This window comes from Talpa europaea (genome assembly GCF_964194135.1).
Source record: "Talpa europaea genome assembly, chromosome: 2".
Lineage (NCBI taxonomy): Eukaryota > Metazoa > Chordata > Mammalia > Eulipotyphla > Talpidae > Talpa > Talpa europaea.
This window is the reverse complement of record NC_140068.1, coordinates 96,735,082-96,754,501: the sequence shown is the minus strand read 5'-3', so window position 1 is coordinate 96,754,501 and position 19,420 is coordinate 96,735,082. Positions and strand designations below refer to the sequence as shown.

General features: G+C 52.9%; 1 protein-coding gene across 1 annotated transcript; it reads right to left on the bottom strand.

Annotated features, from left to right (window-relative positions):
- Nucleotides 1-2,275: 2,275 nt before the first annotated feature.
- IP6K3 (inositol hexakisphosphate kinase 3) lies at nucleotides 2,276-14,025 on the bottom strand (the record flags this gene model as incomplete). The annotated part of the gene is made up of 5 exons (XM_084229113.1): nucleotides 2,276-2,743; nucleotides 4,952-5,127; nucleotides 6,167-6,342; nucleotides 7,341-7,551; nucleotides 13,827-14,025. The coding sequence occupies 5 exons, from the start codon at nucleotides 14,023-14,025 to the stop codon at nucleotides 2,276-2,278; spliced, it is 1,230 nt and encodes a 409-aa protein (XP_084085239.1).
- Nucleotides 14,026-19,420: the final 5,395 nt, after the last annotated feature.

Sequence of the window (19,420 nt, the reverse complement as noted above, 5' to 3'; positions counted from 1 at the left end):
TGGGGTGGTGGTTTTCAGTTCATCTATTTTTGCCTCCTCAACTAGAATCCAAGCTCCCAAGAGCTGGATCTTCCACAGTATTTAGCAAAGAGATCAGAAGGAAACCACTGCTCAGTACAAGTAGACATTGCTGATTGCTGATATCTAGGGCTCCCTCACCCCTTTTGCCATTTTTAAGTAAACTCAGACTGGATGTCAAATACATATACCCATCATCTTCTCTTGTCATAACTTTCTGTTACTCTCCATTTGTCCAGATTTGCAATAATAGGGTGGGCTTATTCGGCTGAGTTGCCGAAGCTGCAAAGCCTTATGCAAATTTCCAGACCACAGTGACCCCTCTGAGTCCAGGAGTTCAGTCAGCACCATCTAAAACCAGCAGCCAGCCTTGTCCCTTGTGACAAACTACACTTTTATTCAAGAGTTCTTTGGGGAAGGAGGTGGAAATTCAGACTGGGCCTCAAATGATTTATCAGGGAGGAAGACAGCCTTATGGGGAGGTGCCATGGGATAAAGGAGCAGCTGAGAGTGGGCATCTTATGGGTGGGACTAAGGAAGCAGCCCATGAGAGTGGTCGTGGCACAGTTATTGACGTGGGTGGCCAGCCCTAAAAGGCTTCCATTCTTGTCGATCACCCCTATCTTATGCTCAGGCAGGTCCCACAATACCCAGGGCTGAGAACTGGAGGCAGGAATCAGAAACTAAACCAGGGAGCTTTGAACTTGATGTGGTACCAGGTTCTCAAATAAGAAAGTGGCCTAGCAAAAGCAGTATTTAGGGCTCCATTTTGTGTTAGCAATATTTAGTTTTCAGCTGACTCCCTCTTATTCCCCAGCATGCTTGGCTTAACCCTTCCCACCGTGGGCACAGAGCATGCCCATCAGTCGCATCATTACCTCCACCAAACATAATTAGGGAAGTTAACTTTCTTTCAGATCCACATAATATATCCCCAAATTAAATAAAAGTTCTTTATTATCCAGGCCACACTTCCCTTCTATTAATATGGATTTTTGGAAAGTTGATGGTAATTAGCCACTAGAATCCAAACATTATTTTATCTTGTATTGTAAGAGTTTCAAATGAAAGATCCACATACTTCCAAGCCAGTGCCTGCCTCACAGATACATGCAGATCTTTTATTAGCCACCACTACCCACCCTGGCTCCCCAAAAGACTGCAGGAAATCAGTGAACTGTTCCTGCTGTGTACTCTAGTCACCCATAAATTGGAACTGCTGTACAGTGAGATGATCAGAATACGCAAACAGAAAGGGTAATAAGGCACACCAAATAATCACTGGTGACCTCAGCAATTTTATTAACAAATTTATTTCCCTAATTGGGTAACGTATCTCAGTGCTTGACTCAAGGGCATTGTAATAGGTTTCCACACTGCAGAAGAAGGAATTAATTAAAACTGTTTACTCTTTGTTCCGTATTTACACTTGTCCACCAATCTTGTAAACATTGTGCCAGGTTTCCTGGGTCCTCCTGGCTCGTCTCTTCCCTCACCCCATCCCCCCAAATAAATAAATAGACAGTGGAGAGTGTAGTTTAACGTGGCTTCTCTTCATGTGCATTACACCCCCACCATAAGCAGCTTTTCATGGTCAGAGCCATTTTGTGGTCGGAACCTGGCAGAATCAGTGCTTCCAGTAGGTTCTAGGAAGTCTGTCAGGACCCTCCATGGGCAAAAATGGAGAACAGTGTCTTGGTTGTCCATTCAGACCTGGGTACAAATGTGGTGGGCAGATCTGTCCCTCTTCACCCTGCCCCACCTAAAATGCCTCTTAGGAAGGAAGAGGTGTTTCTTAGCTCTGTTTGCCCATGGGGCGGGTAGCCCAGGCGAACAGAAAACTGAACTTGTGAATTCACTCTTCAAGGCTTCTTCAAGTAAGATTTTTTTGCCTCACAGCTTGTGAGGACTGCAGCAACAAGAAAGCATTTTTAAATGCAAATACTCCGGAATCTCACCGCAATGCTGGTCTCCAACTCATGCTGCACCCCCCAATCAACTGCTAAATGGGCCAGTTTACACTGACTGTCTCATTTGCAGGGACCAGCATTAGTGCAAGGTGCCAGGGCCCGTGGAATTACCTCCAGAACTGGTTTCTTTAGCAGCTGTGAATATAGCCTGCCATGTCTAGACATGACTTTTGAATGTAGATATAATTATCACAAAGACATCAAAAGGGTGTCTTGACTATCCTAGCTACCAAGAGGTCCCTTTTGAGATCGATACTCTAGAAAAATCCCAGTGGGCCAAAGAGATCTCATTCTCCCTCTTGGATATCCTGCAGGATCTGGATAAGATTTTCCAGGCCAAAAATATAGCCCGGATCTGGTCCATCATGGGTGGTGTGCTCATTCCAGGAGCCTTTGTATGTCGTGTGAGCAAAGTCGATCATCCGGATGTCAACCTTGGCGAGCTCTCCCTGGGAGCTGCCGTGGGCCGCCTGCAGAGCCTCCTGGGCATGCGGGCCGCCCGAGGTTCTTTCTGGCAGCTCCTGCCCATCATAGATGATGAGGAGAGAGCTGGAGTAGAACCGGTATGAGCTCTGGCTCTTAATGACGGAGAGGAGGGCCCGGAGCTGTTGCTGGATGGGTTCCAGCAGCTCTGTCCGGAGGCGGGTTCCGTCGTGCAGGAACTGATAGAGGGCTTGTCTGAACCCCTCGACCGAGAGTTTTCTTCCATAGTACTTGTCTTTGCAGAGAAACTGCTTCTTATCAGTTTGATAAACCTTACATTAAAAGAAGAGAAAATGCAGAGAATTACAATCTTTGAAAAAAAGTTAACTCACAGAAACAGATTTCCAGGAGACACGGGGCAGGAATGGCTGAAATGAGCAGATAGATGATTTTTGTCATCAGGCACCTTTGGAGCTTTTGCTTTTTAAAATGCTTTCTGTGCAAACCTTTAATAGGGATCCAGGGTCTAAAGATGCCTCACCCTCCAGAGGTGACCCTCCACTCACGAGGAGGAGGTTTGGATCGCCTTTCTTGTGAATTCCCAATGTCACCCTCCAAATCATGATTTAAATCCTGGCTTCTGGCCCTCTCCAATTCAAATATTAGCAAACCCAAGCTCTAAAGCTTTAGTGGGAGTCTGAAATCACAGCCAGTGGCCTTGGAAAGCCAACTAGATTAAAATTTCCCCAAGTTTATAAAGTCCTTTCTGCAGATTCTAAGGAAACAGGAATGACTCTTGGTAGACTGGGGTGAATTGTTTGAAGATAAAAGGCCAGGACTGGTGTGGATGGAGTTTTCAGTCTGCCAGGGGGGCTGCGGGTGCCTTGGTGGGGGAAGGGAGGTCTTATGGCAGCTCCGTGGGGCTGGTGGCTCCTCTCCTTGGCACCAGCTCCTCTCCCCTCCCCTGCCATGTCTTGGCCACCAGAAGAGAGCAGATGGAAGAGAGATGCTGATGGGGGGACAGCGGCAGCCACCCCCATTTCATTCGGATGGCACAGGCAGCACAGAGGCTGAATAGAGGCAGGCGGCTGGCATTGCCAGAGGGTGGCTTGGCACACCTTTGCTGGCATACCCAGCAAGGGCTGCCAGTTCCAGGCCAAGACAGCTTCTCAGGTTTTTCATGCCTTCAGATTATGACATGTTTATGGAAAACCAGTGTTGAAAAAAGTCAGAAAGACATGATAGACCTGGTGTTGCCTTTGAAAGGCTGGAGATGGGCTGCTAAATTAGCCGTCATAAAGACATGACAGGCATCACTCTCTAAATAAATCAGGTCAATTTCAGAAGGTTTGAGGTCCAGAGAGAGATTTCATTTACACCACAAATCATTGTCCTTCATTCTCTTGAGGACTACATTCTAAGTCTTCTAAGGGACATCTGTGCAACGAATTTATAGGCTCAACTTCCAGCTTTAAGGGGTGGCAGTTTCAATTAAGGAAAGCTGTATTTACCTTCAAATCGGTGCCTGGGTTTACTTTGAGTAGAGAGACTATAAGAGTGAACCAGTGGAGAAAGCTATTTCCTCCTGTTCGGCTCAGCCCCTGCCATAGCCACATCAGAGATGCAAAAATGAAGTGTGGCTTCTGGGCAATCAAAAATTAACCATTCCTTTACCTGGTTTAACAGGTTAAGACCTTCCCACATTGTTAACCAGAACAGGTAGCAAAAAGAAGCAGAAAAGGTGGTGTGAGAAGAGGGAATGGCTAATAAGAATGCCAAGGGCAGGTTGTTTTAGAGCCTCTAAGGAGAGGGCTCGCTTTATCATTCAGGGGAGTGTGCTGTCCACAGAGCGCGGGCGGCTTTCTCTTAGTTCTTTCCGCAGCCCCTGCTCACACACTGTCATCAAAGATCTGCTCTCAACATGGCAGAACCCATGCAGACGTTTCAGCTGCCAAAGACCCTGAGACTGAGTTAAAAAATGGTGGGTTTTTGACCCCACTGTCTTGAAAGGTGCTCTTAAAGGCACTCAGGATGTCCTAGAACAGGGTACACATTTCCTTGGTGAAAGAGTGGCGCCTGGACACCTCCTCTGTTGCTCCCCCAAAAGGAAGGGCTCAGGGCCTTCCCTGGTGGCGCAGCAGTTGAGCGCTGGGCTGCGAAGCTGCCCACAGCCTCTGCAGCGCCGGTTCTGTCCCCAGCTGCTGATGAGAGTCCCACATGGTGTGACAGACCTCTCCTGCCGCGCCCACTGCTCCCCTCAGCAGTGTATTTCATCAGTCTGCCTGTTCTGTTCCCTGCTCTGGCTCTGTGAATTCTCTCACCTTCCCGGGCTTCTGACTGTACCCAGTGCTTGTGTAAATAAATAAATAAATCTTTAAAAAAAAAAAAATGAAGGGCTCAGCCGGGGGCAGGGGTCTGTGCAGGAGCCGTTCTCTAGACAGAGGATGTGCCGGAGGCCGCCCGCCTGCCCGCCCGTGGGCCTGCCCACCCGCCCCTGGGCCCACCTGCTCCTGGGCCCACCTGCCCACCCGTGAGCCCACCTGCATGCCGCAGATGCGCACGCCCAGGCAGGCCGAGGTGCTCTGCGCACACTTGCGCATGTGGCGGGCCTTCTTCTCCTCGGACGCGTCATCCCCGTGCTGTCGGGTCCCCATCTTCAGGTCCAGGATGCAGGGATGCTTGTACTGTGACACCACATTTTCCAGCAACAAGAAACCTGTCATGCTGAGTTAAGGGAGGCTCCTGAGACACACAGGCCGCCACCCCTGGAGGCAGTTAGCTCACTGAGGCTGGCTGGAGACTCCCTCCCCCCGGCACCATTCCATGCCCGTTTCTTTCATTACAGCTAAGCCATCATCGCTATTAAGAATTCAAGGTATTAGCTTTGCAGCCTGCCTTAATAAGTCCATTTATTTAGGGGGAGTTTATGAGTATGTGAGCTTCTTTTCCTTTTTTTGCTCTGAGGTTGAAATTTAAATGCAGGCGTGAAATCCCTGGCAGGCCATGCCCAATTTGCATTTTATGGCAGAAAATCATAAGGCTAAAACCTCGAGTTACTGAATGGGCCAATACCTTTTGGGAGAAGTGGGTTGATGTTAGCTTCGGAGATGAGTTGCAGGAATATTAATTTCAGTGGAGTAATTATCCTGCAAAAGCTTCTTAGGGATTAGGGTTGCAGATGTGTCTTAGTAAATACTGTGAAACCAGCCACCCGTTTGCAGAAAGGAGCCCGGTAGTGACAAAGGGACATTTCAAGCCTAAATTTGCTCTGAGACTGTAGCAGCCTGAGGGGAGGGGCTGCCTCCCCAAAGAGTCCTCCCCACCTTGTGTGTCCCTTAAGGGGAGCCACTCCCCTTCTCCACCAGTTCCACAGCAGACAGGGAAGTAGGGGTGTGGAGACCCACCCAGCCCTCTGAGCCCCCTGCCAACCTCACCCAATGTGGCAGTCACCCTCCTTCTCTGCCCAGGGACCCCCATCCCAGCCCATCTTTATGCCCAGATTTCAGAGACATGGCCACTACCCAAGCAGGGACACTGTGTTAAGCTTAATTTCCAGTTTTTCTTCCCTGCACCTTTTGGGAGAGTTTTGATTTCTTCTCCCACTCAAGTTTGAGGGCTTGTGCCTCAAACTCTCCCTCACGTCCATCTTTCTCTCCACCCACCCCTCCCTTGGCCCTGTGTGTGTGTGTGTGTGTGTGTGTGTCTCCCTTTCCACTTCTGGCCCTGGGCCTGTCACCCCTCTTTCCTAAGGATACGGTGCCTCTTGTTCTCCGGGTACTCGGCACACAGGCGGGTCAGGTGGGCCTGGTGGCAGTGCAGGCCCCACGGGTTAAAGCTCCTCCTCTCGGCTTGGCATCCCTCGGCATCTTCCACCAAGGAGGAGACCTGGGTGTTGAGGTGGAACTCGGATCTCAGGAGTGCTGTGGCTGGGCTGTGGGTGAGGGAAGCAGACAGTTGGGGCTGCTGTGGCCAGAGGCCTTGGGAGAGGTGCCCATCCTTGTGACCAACTGTGGACTCTCAGGCTGAACTCTGACATGGACCATCACTGGCTACTCTCCAGGATGCCCCAGGACCTCTAAGAACCCATCCTGCACAGCTGCCCCACCCAGAATCAGAAGACGGGGGCTTTAGCTTCTTATTATGGTGTCAGCTCCTTGGGGTCTCAAAATGCCATAGGGGATGGGAACCACAGGTCTTTGGTCCCCTCTCCTTCCTGCCCTCAATGTCCTGGCTTCCTTATCTGTGAAATGGAGGTAATGTGCACCAGCTTCCCCTTGCTGAACCAAGAGGCATAATTAGCTCCTTTGCGCTCCTGGAGAAGGAGGTGCTTTCATTGTGTTAGCTGCCTTTTGTTTTCCATAAATGTTTAAAAAATCCCCAAGGATCACTTTCATCTGAGAAAGGTCAGCTAACATTTATCAGAGGTTTTGGAGCTCTCTCCAGGGACCTTGGGTGCCCTGAACCGCCTGTGAATCTGAGGCCCCTTGGGGTGCCATGTTGACCCCTCTCCTCTTCCTGTTCCCCCCACCAAGTAAGGGGATTTTTGGGACACATTAGCCACATTTTTCATTCCTTTATGTCAACTATTCTGGGGTTTCTGCTCAGCAGATTCCCGCCAGCCTCCTCCCCCCCCCGGACGCTTCATGGTCTCAGTGAAACAGGTATTTAATTAGACAAATATGTACCAAATGCCTGTTCTGTGTCGCGCTCTGCACATGCATCAGCTTCTGAGAGAAAATGCATCGGGGTCTTTCCTCTAAAAGTGGCGAGAAGGAAATTCTTTCCTTCTTTGGCCGCATTGGCCATTCTAGACAGAGCCTTCATCTGAATCTCTCCTTTTCTCTGCTCTGGCCCTAACGATGAGCCGTCCCCTTGGCCCAGGTGGGAGCAGTGCCCGTTCTTGGCCCGTTTCTGCCATACGGCCCTCACCTCTCCGTGAGCGAGTGGGCCAGCTGGGCGTGCTGCCACTGGGCGAGGGGGCGGGCGCCGCTGCTGCCCCCCGTGGTCTGCTGGATTGACTGCCATATCGCCACCGCCGACTCCGTGGAGACCTTGAAAGACCCCCCATTCTCCTGGGGTGGGTTGGCGACCAGGCTGAGATGGCCGAGGCTGTCTTTCTGGAGGCGCACGGTGATGGTGCCTGCAGAGCACGCGTGGGAGGAGAGCGGGGAGAAGTCAGACGGAATTCACCTGCGCAGACACGTGGCAAGGCAACAGCAACATCCTGTTGAATTGTAGCTCAGTGGTACGGGTCTACCTCCCCCTCCTCCAGCACCTCTATCTGGAAGAGCTGTGGGGACTGGCCTGGGGCTCCCTGAACCAGAACCTGTTCCAGTATGGGCCCAGAGCTGTGGAGCCTGCGCAAATAGCCTGGGGCTGACCTTTGCCCAGCCTCCTTCAGCCACGTTTCTGCCCTTTAAACAAAACCAGCCCTGTACACGTTGTGCTGGGATTCTGGGGCCTCTGTGCACACCCATCCCCTTCCAGTCACACCACACTCCCTCAGCTTGGACCCTGGAGCTGGTCCTCTGCAAAGAGGCCCTCCCGGCTCAGAGAGGCAACGATGGAGGTGGGGGCTCCTGCCAGCCCCACCTCTTCTCCTTAATTAATCATCTGTTCCCTCTATTTATCTCTGCGTGCCCAGCCTCTTCCAGGAAGCCTTCCTGACACAGCCTCTGGGGCTCAGAACTCTGTGGCCCCTTCATGCCCTCCTGTCTCTGGCTCTAACACAATGGCTCTCCATTTCCTTGGGCCACACTCACAGCACGTGAGGAGTGTTGGTGGGACGTGGTTCTTTGATGTAAAACAGAAGACTCGTGAGATTTCTCCAGCCTCTCCTCACCATTGTGTTTGTGCTCTAGGCGTGACATCCTGCTGCATTCACTGCTAAAAGTAACCGTGTGAGGAGACCTGGGGCACAAGTGTGCTAACTGGGCTCTCCTCCGGGACATCGGCCAGCCTAGTAATTAGCTTTGGCACTGGTAACCCCCAGTGGATTTCTCACGCTGGTGGCAGAGTGCAGGTCCTCCGGGGGTGCCCAGCCACACCAGAGTTCTGGTAAAGCAGGAACGGTACTCCTGGTGGGGCCCAGGACATAGCCACTGAAGTGGGTTTTCGAGAACTGGGTATCTGGAGCTCTTGGTTCCCTTTCCTTCCTACAGCTGATGCTGTGAGCTGTTTGCTCCCTCCCTGACCAGCCCACACAGACCCCTCTCCACCCTGCTTTGTGCCTGAGATGCTGCCCTATGACCAGTGGCTTACATTCCCTCCCCTGCCCCCCAGTCTGATGGTTTGGTTAGTGGGGGGAAGGTTGGAGTATTTATCCCATTAGCTCTGCCCTACTGCCATAAATTGTGCGCCTCCATGGGCTCCCTTTTGCTGGGCCAGCTCCACTACTTCCTCATGTCAGCCCTTCAAACCCAGGGGCGCTGGTCCCCCGGTTCCTCGCTCACCCCCCGGTTCCTCGCTCACCCCTGTTGTTCCTTTAAGGCCTGCATGCACGTCTGCTAGTGGTCCCTCTAGAAGTCCTCCTCACTTAAGCCCCTTCAGATGTACCACTTATTTTCTGCAGGAACGGTTACTGAGAGGGTAAGTTGCATGCAATCACATCCTCCAAGGTGTTTATTTCCTCCCCTGGCCACTTGGTCACCTTCTCAGCGTAAATGGTGGTTTCTGCTGACCCAGCAGTGAAGGTAGCTCCTGTCCCGGCTCGCATCCTGCCTGGACTGCTTGGTGCAGACACTCATTTTCAGAGCTGCTCTATAATCCAGCAAGTTGCTCTTAAGGGCTGTCGGTGCCTAGCTCAGCGGTCTCCTTGGGCCAGCCCTGTCATCTCACATTCCCAGTGCCCTGATTTCACAGCCTGAGAGTGACATGCAGTACTCTCTAGCTCCTGAAAATACTGCTTTTCCTCAGCTCATCCTGGGCCCCTGTGTCCTGCGAGGTAATGATACTAATGATAATTCGATACCTGAACCTGGCATTCTGTCATTTGGCTGAAGCCCCAGCATGCCTCCCTTCACGGAGCCCAGCAGAGCTGTTCTGCTAGTGCAGGTGGGGCTGACGGCAGGTCAGGGAAATGACACATAATCATCACCGCCACTGCCTTGTCCTCTACACCTACTATGTGCCAGCACTATGATGTACCACCACTCAGGCAGCTGACTTGGTCACCGAGGCTTGGGGAAACTGGATCGCCTGCCCAAGGTCACACAGTTGGTAAGGGCGGCGCTCTGAGAAGGCCGCATTGCCCGTAGACATGGAAGAGGGGAACAAGCTGTCACAAGGAGCTGAGGACCTTATCGGGAGACCTGGTGTTGTCATGCTGTGTTTACTCGTGGATGGTTGGGGAACACTCCCGCTGTGTGCCCAGTCACATTTGTTCTGGTCATCCTTTCCATGGGAGCCAACAGAGAAGTCCTGCTCCCCCACCTCATGCGGGGTTCACCAGTCCAGAGGACTGGAGCACTGAGAAGCTCAAGGACATGGTGTTTATATTTCCTGCCCTGTTTCTTCTGGCAGGAGCATTGCTGTGCTCATTCTAGGGAGGACTGATCTGGAAACCACTCCCAGGCCCCAGATTTGCCCCTTGTGTTCCTCCTTGGGGAGCTCAGGGCCACCCAGCTGCTGAGGAAGCCCGGAAAGGTGTGCCAGCCATAGGCAAGGCCCTCTGGCTCTTGTAAAGCTCAAGTTACCATCAGCAGTGCCTCTTCCCCCCCCCCCCGCCCCCAGAATCCCCCTCCTAGTTGTGAGGCTATAGCAACAGGCCTGCCAGAAACCAGTTTCAGGGAACCCCCCCGTCCCATGAGCCCTCCCTGAAAGGACAAGCAACTTGACCTTCACCCATTTCTCCAGACTCCAGCTCTTGTCTGAGCTCATCAGTTCTAAATGTCTAAATAAATGGAAGTGAGCAGAGGTGCAAATAACCCAAAACCAATAAAATCCCAAAGTCATTTCTATTTCTCATATTGTCAGAGCTACACAGCCAGCCATGTCCCTGCCCTCTCGCTCTGTCTTCCTCGTGCCTGTGACTGGCTCTGTGTCTCCATCTATCGTCTTCCCTCCCTCTTTCACACCCCTCTACGGCTCAGCCTAGCCCATCCCCCTGAAGCTTGGGACCCACAGCAGAGCAGCTTTGGAAACCATCTCGAGTTCCTGCCCTTGACAGGAGCAGCCCTCAAGGGAATCCAGACTCCTAGGGGCTTGGGTTCTTTAATCAAGAGCCTCAGCGCACACCCACCCCCACCTCCTCCAGCTTGCCCTGTGGGCCCATGGGGACTTGACTTTGGAGGCCATGGACTCCCAGCACGCAGCTTCCCCAGGCTGGCCAGAAGAGTGGAGGGTGGAGGGGCCCAGCCAGAGCCCTTGTCTGCCTGCTCACCAGCCCTCCCCCAATACCTCCACCTGCCATCATGCCAGCTGGGCAGGCAAGAGTACTTATGCTATGATTGACATGCCCAAAGCATCTCAGCAATTTTGGTTTGGCTGAGCAGCTTCCCCAGCCTCTGTGAATATTCTGTCATGTATTTATTTTTAAGCTCTTGAGAGCATTTATTCACCACTGTCTGTAATATGAATCTGTCTCATCTGTTAACCAACTAGACCTAGGAGTATGTCCTTGCTTGTCCAAAGCTGACAGGCAGACTGGAAGGCAGAGGGACTTAGGCCCAGGGGCCTAACAGAAATTCCAGGGTGAGCTCCTGGGTTGTTGGGGAGGCTGCTTTGGGGCTGTCCCTACAAAACCTCTGACACCATTGTGGTTCTGGTGCTGTGAGGGAGAGGCTGGTCTCTTTGGCATGTGGTGGCCTCTTAGGAAAAGGTCTCTCTGCCTGGGACTATTCCTATCAGGAGAAAAAGCAAGATCTCCACAGTGGCTTAGTGGACATGGACCTGAGGCCACTGAGTGACCCTTGGCAAGGCACATCCCTTCTTTCTGTGGTCTGGATGACCCCTGAGCACCGGCTCTGAGGAGTCCTGCTCTTCAGTTTTGATTATCGGGTGAAGTGGTGGATGCGGAAGAGCACACACTCAGGAGTCAGACCTCGGGGCTTGGACTCCTGCTCTGCCCCTACTGTCTGTGTGGCCTCAGGCAAGTCAGGTAGCTTCTATGTGCCTCAGCTTCCTCACCATCCTGCGAAAAGGGGATGATAGCACCTGTCTCAGAGTGTCGTGAGGGTAATGTGAGTTCGTACACAGAAACGACTTAGTCACATTCAGTGCTGAGTGAACACTGAAGGTTAGCTGGTAGTGCTTTTCTTCGGGGTGTGACAAGAAGCCTGATGGTCTAAGAGCCCAGCTAAAACTTGATCTCTCCTGCTCCAGGAATCTCAGCATGAGGGTCTCACTTCTGGTGAGACCTTTTTCTAGTGCCTTCCTGGATGTGATTCTTTAGGAGTTTCCTGGGCTCTGGTGCCATGTGGGTGATGTTCTGACCAGTGAGTGAATCAGCACTTCTGCATCATTAAAACTTCATATTTGGGTGTTGCCTCAGCCTGAGGATCTCCTTGCCCTCTCTTCTGCAGGGCTGCATGGCTTCATCTGAGGGGTGTCATGTGCTTCTCTGACCCAGCCCCCTCCAACTTACTGGGAAACTGTTTTCTGAGAGAAGCCCGAAGGCAGAGGCTGAAGCATTCCCCGTGTCAGTGACACATGGAGCTCTGATGCCTTGGCTCAAATTAATCTAGCAAGTTAGTGGCGCCCCTAGACAGGAGGCACCGGGGAGGCTCACAACCTGAAGAGGGAAGTAGGGCGGGGGGGGGGGGGGGGGGGGGGGCGGGAATCCGAACTGTAGGCCAGCCCCAGGGGCCTGTGAATGGTGACAGTCTCCCCCACCAGAGGGAGCAACACTTGCAGATGGGGAGCAGGAAGGGCATCAGCGTGGGGTCCTGGATGGACCAGCCTCTTCCTCCTTCCCAGTCTGCCTGTGGCTTCCCTGGCATGCAGTCTCAGCTCTATTGAAAAATCATGAAATGCTGAGAGCCAACACCATCCCATCTAAGATCCTGCCACCCCGTTTGCTGGGTTCAGTGTAGTTGTGAAAAGACAGAGGTTAATTCCAGTGGATGCCCTGACAAGATGGGCAGTGACCCACAACCAATGGGGAGCGGCATCTTTGACCCCAGAAGGTGCCAAGGGAGGCCTGCACAGGCCACATGCTGGCCGGCTGCCCCAGCTCTCAGTATATGACCTGTGTCTTATCTCAGACTCTCAGGGGGTCCCAGCAGGCCTATGCAGAAGCCCTGCTCCAGGCTCAAGGCCTTGACCCCCTACCAGTGGGTGTCAATCTGGAGCATGCTGAATACAGGTTCCTAGGCTCTGGCCCCAAGATTCTGATTCACAGGTCTGGAGTGTGGCCTGGGAACATGCATTAAGAATATATATTTATGTTTACATACAATATATATTATATGTATGGGTGTACACACACAGCAGTGGTGATTCTGGTAAAGTTGGTTGATCTAGATTATACTCTGAGAAACACCCATGTCCACAGGCAGATAGGCCCCATCCCTCCTAGTCATCTCTATCATTGAAATGCAAGTGACTTTTTGAGGGACATATTTAGATACTATCATTGCCTTCACCACAGATACTTCGGAAAGAAGGCAGGAGCTGCAAATCCTTTAAAGGAGGTCATTTGCAAATCCTTTAAAGGAGGTCATTTCCTCTACATGCATCCCATTGAGGGCTCAAGGCTGGCAGTCATCGCTGGCTGAGCCCTCTGAGCCTGTTCACTGGAAGCTGGGCGTGAATGAAATAGCCATGGATCCTGGCTGGCTGCCTGTATTGCCCCTCCCCACAGGCCTGAGAAGGGCAGCCCTCCCTGTCTAGCTTTCTCTTCCCGAACCTGCCTTATGCTCGCATCCAGAGTACACACAGCTCCCTGCACCATTTCCCCAGCTACACCTGGAGGGTGGCCACCCCCTTACTTGCCCCTGCCTGCGCGAGAGTAGGAATCTGGTTTCTACCCTGCCATGTTGCAGCTACTCCACCCGTCCTCGGCCCAAGGCTGCCACCACTCCCTGGGGTCTCCAGAGGAGCCTGAGGGAGACCTCTCCCTCTCCTGTTAACCTGCTGTGGTCACGGGACCCAGCCGTGGCACGCCCAGAGTACCAACCGGCATGCCCCATCAGGGCGGGTGGGGCTGGGGTATCATTTTATCCCATTCTCAATTCCTGGTGGCTTGAGCTAATTTGTAGGGATGCCAACCAGCTAAGCTTCGCACTCCAGACTTGGAGGATTGGCGAGTTCAGAGAAACTGGGACGGTGAAGGCCAGCCGGGCTGCGGGAGGGGGACCCGTATCCCCGGCAACCTTTACACACACCGAGCTCCAGGACTGCGGCTCAGGTGTGGAGTTCACGGACCCGCCTGGCCAGCGTGGCCGCCAGGGCTGCGTGCAGTGCCCGGACACTCACCTTTGTACTGAGGGGTGAATTGCTTCATGGCCAGCGGCAGGGACTCATAGAACTTCTGCTCCTGGGAGATGAGGGGCTTGCAGATGGTGTGCTCGTCATACTTCATCACACTCAGGTGCCCGCCGACCTGGTGCAGGAAGGGCTCCAGCTGCACGTCCACCACGGCGTCCCCGGTGTCCATGCTGCCCCGCACAACCATGCTTTGGCGCGGGGAGCGGGGCGTCCCGCAAACCCGCAAGAGGAGAGCCCGAGGTAGAAGTAGCGGCTCCTGAGGTAGAAGTAGTGGCTCCTGGGCAGAATGTGGGGCTGTCAGTGGTCCTCTGCTGCTGTCCCCACCAAGGGCTCTTGGCAGGGGGGCCTCTAGGAAGCAGAGGAGAAAGGTGGGAGTGATGTAAAGGAGGCAGTGCTGGGGGCGGGTGGTGCTTGGAAGGTTCCACCAGCCACAACTCACTGGTAGTTAAACAAGACTGTAAATAGGCATCGATTACTTCTGGAACAATCTGTCACAAGAAACCTGTAACTGTTGTTGCCTCCAGGGAGTAGGACTGAGAGGGACACTTTTCACTAAATACTATTTTGTACCTTTGGATTTTAAATATTAAACATTAAAAAACATCAAACAGTGCACACAACTGGAAGCGTCCAGAGTGCAGACTTGTCTTAGGGCCTCATGTTAGTTGTCTGCCTTTGGGACCACTGATCTCGGGCCCAATGAGAAGAGAGCAGGCTCCGTGGTCAGCTCTCAAGTGCTGGTGGGGCACTTGGCATCTTGTAGTAGGGGGCGGGGGTGCAGGCATGCTTCTTTTTTTTTCATTTTTAAAAAAATATTTATTTATACAAGCACTGGGTATAGTCAGAAGCACGGGAGGGTGCTTCTGAGAACTCACCAGAGCCAGAACGGGGAACACAACAGGCAGACTGACGAAGTACACTGCTGAGGGGAGCAGCGGGCACGGCAGGAGAGGTCTGCGCGCCATGTGGGACCCTCGCCAGCAGCCAGGGATCGAACCGATGCTGCAGAGGCTGTGGGCAGCTTTGCAGCCCAGCGCTCAACCGCTGCGCCACCAGGGGAGGCCCAGGCATGCTTCATTTTTGTATAGCACAACTGTACACTGTGAATTTGCATCATGGCGCCATTGCATCATTGTGACGTGAAGTTACTAAATCTCTCTTCCTATCTGTGGAATGAGATAATAATGATACCCGCCTGATGGAGATAACACCTGTGAGAAGGTTAGTCCAGGGCCCAGTGTGGTCGTGTTTTCCTGTAGCTCTGGGCTGTGGGAAGTCAGGCCTTATCACTGCCACTTTGAAAATGAAGCAAGTGAGGCCTGAGATGCCTTGCCACGCACTGTGGCCAGGAGCAGAGGCAGCAGTAAGAGGACGAGTGGGCTCCTGTCTCTTGCCTCATCCTCTTCCACCTGCTGCTCCCTCCCCCTCCCCAAGGGCAGGCTTTCTGGACCTCAGGCAAGCGCTGGAAGTCTGGGCTGGAAAGGCAGTCCGTAAAGAGATCCTGACTTTGTCTCAGGAGTGTGCTGGGGAGACTCTGTGACGGGGAGGCTCTTCTGGCTGTCTTTATTCTGTCTGAGAGCACATTCCTGCAGCGGTGCCCGTCACCACTGAGTTATTAATACCCTCGCCTCTGCTGGACTCCTGGCCAAGGATGCGACCAGATTGGGAAGCGCTGTGCATGATTAACCCTCTAGTGACCTTCAGCCTGGGCCATGGCACGGCACGGCTGACTGGCAGTGTGCACAGCAGTGCCTATCAGTTTGTTCAGGACTTGGCTGGGAGAGACTCCTGCCACCCACCCATGTCCCCAGCACAGGTGGCAGTGACAGTCTCAGCCTGGACCATTCATCCCCTGCAAGGGTGCCTCTCCTGCATTGGCTACCACTCGGCAGGCTGCAAAGTGCCCCTTTAGGAAGGGGTTGTGTGTGGGTGGACGTTCTGCCTGGTATGTACACTTGCTTTGCTGGATGCAAGGGGAGATTTCAAAGAGCTGCCTGTATGATTGGAACAAGGCTGGGAAGTTGGGATTCTGGGGTGAGCACTCGGGTGGGGTGGGGCTGAGGCCTAGTGGTGAGGGGGTAGAGGCCGCTTCCTGGCTTGGCTTTAAGGCCACACAGAGACCCGTTCTCCTTCCTGTCCCAGGAGCTGAGAAAAGTTGGAGGGGGGACATCTAGTTGTGGAGGGAAGTTGGAAGTCAGCAATGAATCGACATCTCCAGTCTGGTTATCACACAGGATATCACAATGGGCAAGCCAATTCTACATGCATGCTTGGGGATGGTAAGGAGGAAGAAGGGAGAGAAAAACCTAGGCTGCCTAACACCTCTTCTTGCCCGGCTCACTTCTGTGTCAGCTGATCTGGCCCCAGAGAGAGGGAGGCAGAGGCACTTCTGGTGACCAGAGGGATAGCCAGGTTGTAAAACTCATTTATAGCCACTCCTAGAAGGAGTCTGGGCCCCGTCCCTCATGCCTATCTCCTCAGGACCAACATTAACCAAGGCCTGGCCCCACTGCTGCAAGCCTGCTCTGCTGACATGTCCAGGCAGTGTCCCAGGCAGGGCCTTGTGCTCGTGCTGGGCTGTGCACTGCTCTTCTCCCCCCAGCCCCCATCTCCCCAAAGAGCTTGAAGAACATGGATGTCACTCACAGAGAAAGTGTGGGGAAGAGAAAATGAGAACACATGGTAACATCCACACAGTGCTTGCTGTGTGCCAGGCAACGTTCTAGGTGCTTTATACAGATTAGCCCATTTGAGCTTCATAACTATCTTTGTACCTATGAGGTACTTAGTGTGACCAGCCCATTTTACAGATGAAGAAATGCGGTACAGAGAGATTAAGTAACTTGCCTGTGTGTACCCAGCTGGCATGGGGAGAGCAGGGATTTGAACCCAGGCACCTTAGCCCAGGTGTAGCCACCATGCTGGGAGGAGCCTAGGGCTGCTATTGATCTACTTTGAGAATCAGGAATTGAGCCTCAAGGAGCCTGGGAATTGACCAAGTTCACCTGCAAGTCACTGTGCTGGGACAGTGACCCAGGTTTTCTCACCCCACCCTCGGTCTGGGTTCTCCTATCCTGATGGCCCCCTGGCCTGCCCACCCCCCACCGGGTAACAGGAAGCATGTACTAGTGAGGGCTGGGCTCCTCCCCTCCACACACCATCACGATGGGTCAGGGAGGTGCACCTAGAGCTGGGGCTTGGTATTGACCTCCTCAGGGTCTCTGGCTGGTCTCTGGCGAGACCTGAGGGGTAGTGTCATTCCCAGAGCCCCCAACCCAATGTCAGATTCTCAGGAGCCTCAGCTGAAGCCCCTCAGAGCATGGACTGAGTCAGGAAGTCCCCAGGCCTGGGTAGCCATCCTATACTTTTAAAAAAGCTGGGCCCCTGGGCCAAAATGGGTGACTGCTTTGGGTCTTGGTTTACCACCCGCTGCCCCAGCCATGGGGTGATGGTCTGATGACAGAATGTGGGCACTCCCCTGGGGAGTCCTCTTCCCAAGCATCTCTACACTGGGGTTTGCCACCTTGAGACTGTTCTCAGGGCTGGCTCCCGTGACTCTGCCTGGGTGGCCGAAGGCCAGTGAGGCACTCAATCTGGACAGGCTCTCACAACCCCTCGGACACACTAGGCTCCCAAGAGCATTAGGTGTCCCTCTTTCCAGCCCACATCTCCTTCCATGGCCCTAAAACCCTGACCCCTCACCTAGTGTCCTTCCCTATGGTTCCTGGGGAGGGAGAAGAGGGAGCAAGGATGAACGGGGGAAATGGGAAGAGGGGGTGGAGGGCAAAGCACATCCAGACCACCTCCCCCAGGAGCAGTGACACATGGCTCCAGATCCCTGTGTCCTCCTGCCCTGTCACTGGGTCATGTCCTGAATGAACTAACTCTGGGCCTCCTTCCAGGAGACTCAAGAGATAATTTCTCTGATGGGCCCCAGCCATTAAGCTGGTGGTTAAAGGAAGCCCTGGGCTGTCTGTCAGTACCAGCCCCTGCTTTTCAGCCCTGTGGGACCTGAGTGACTGCCAGCCTGTCACTGGGTGGCAGGACACTCCCTGGTCTGAAAGGAGGGTCACAGACAGCAGGGTCTGCAGTTGTATTTGGCCTCCAAATACAACTGGGAACAGATGACAACAGTGGTGCCAGACAATGACAGTCCACCTTTCAAGCCCAGGTGGCTGAGGGCATCACAGGTCATCACTAATAGTCACCTTTGTGTATGTAACCGACCACACAGCAGGCCTGAGTTCATTAACATTTACGGAGGACATACCTCTTTTAGAACTCGTCACTCCATTTTAGGGAAGGTACTAGAGGAAACCACAAATCAAACTTGTAGAGGTTCAAACTTGGACTGAATTAGTCAGGGTCTATATCTTATCAAAGCCTGTCGGCTCCTTCTGGGTGGAAACATTTGGCTGACCCTGATCATGGTCAGGGCTGTCCGTGAACATTCTGGAGGTCTCTGGGGGAGCAAAGTGATTGCACTTCGCTTGCCTGATGAAAGTAAGTGTGGCCACATGATGGGCTTTGGCTGAGGTAATGTGGCTGGGAGGGACTTGTCACTCCTGAGAAGGAGCTTTAAGGGCCAGTGGTTCCACCACATCCTCTCCCCCGACCACGGTAACCTTGAAGCACAGTCACTTCCTGAGTGACGATATGTAGTCTTGGGTATGTAGCACGAGAGAGAAACCCATCTCTGCCCTATTAGGGCACTGAGCTTTGGGGGTGGTTTGTTATGCAGCACAAGTTAGCCCATCCTGACTAATTCACCAGCTCACAGCCTGACACCCAGGATGAAACCCTCCCCCTTATGGGAAGCGACCTCACTTGAGTCAGGCACTCACATATTCAGTGCGCACACATATCCCATATAATCATCACCTGCTGTTGATGGCCCTGTTGAACATCTACTGTGGATCACTGGCTTTACAATCACCATCTCTCAAGAAAATACTTTTGAGACGGAAGAAAATTGAAGAACTTTCCCAGGGTCCAGAGCCTGTGAGCTGGGATTCAGCAGGTGTGTCTGTTTCAAAGCCTACACCCATTCTGACCCTGGCATCTCCTTCTGGGAGTCCTGAGACCTAAGTGAGGCTCTTGGGGCCTGAGGCCCTCTCCCGGCCATGCCCCAGTGCCTCCCATCAGACATGGGAGCCTTTCAGGAACTTCTACCTAGCAACGAGGGTGCCACACCCAGGCATCATGCCCCCATGAGCAGGCACTGGGCAGTGTAGATGGCCAGGCTGTGGGCAAAGGACTCTCACCTTGGGCCAGTTATTCCTGACCCAGAGCCACAAACACTAGCTGCAGATTAGGAAAGTAGGACCTACCCACAGAGCACGATAATTTCTCAGAGGCATGCAAGTACGTTGCTGATTACCAAAACACAAATTCATTTAAAGGCATTATTGACTTTCTAGTAGTTTTTATCATCATCTATTTTCTCATTTAACAGATACTGAAGTATAATGAGTATTGCAGGGAGATTTGTAGGGAAAAATACTGTTGAAAAATGAGTCCTAGTTGGGAAGGTTAGGAGAGATCCTGCTGTTGGCTGTGGTGGGGGTGGTGTGAGGGGTCTG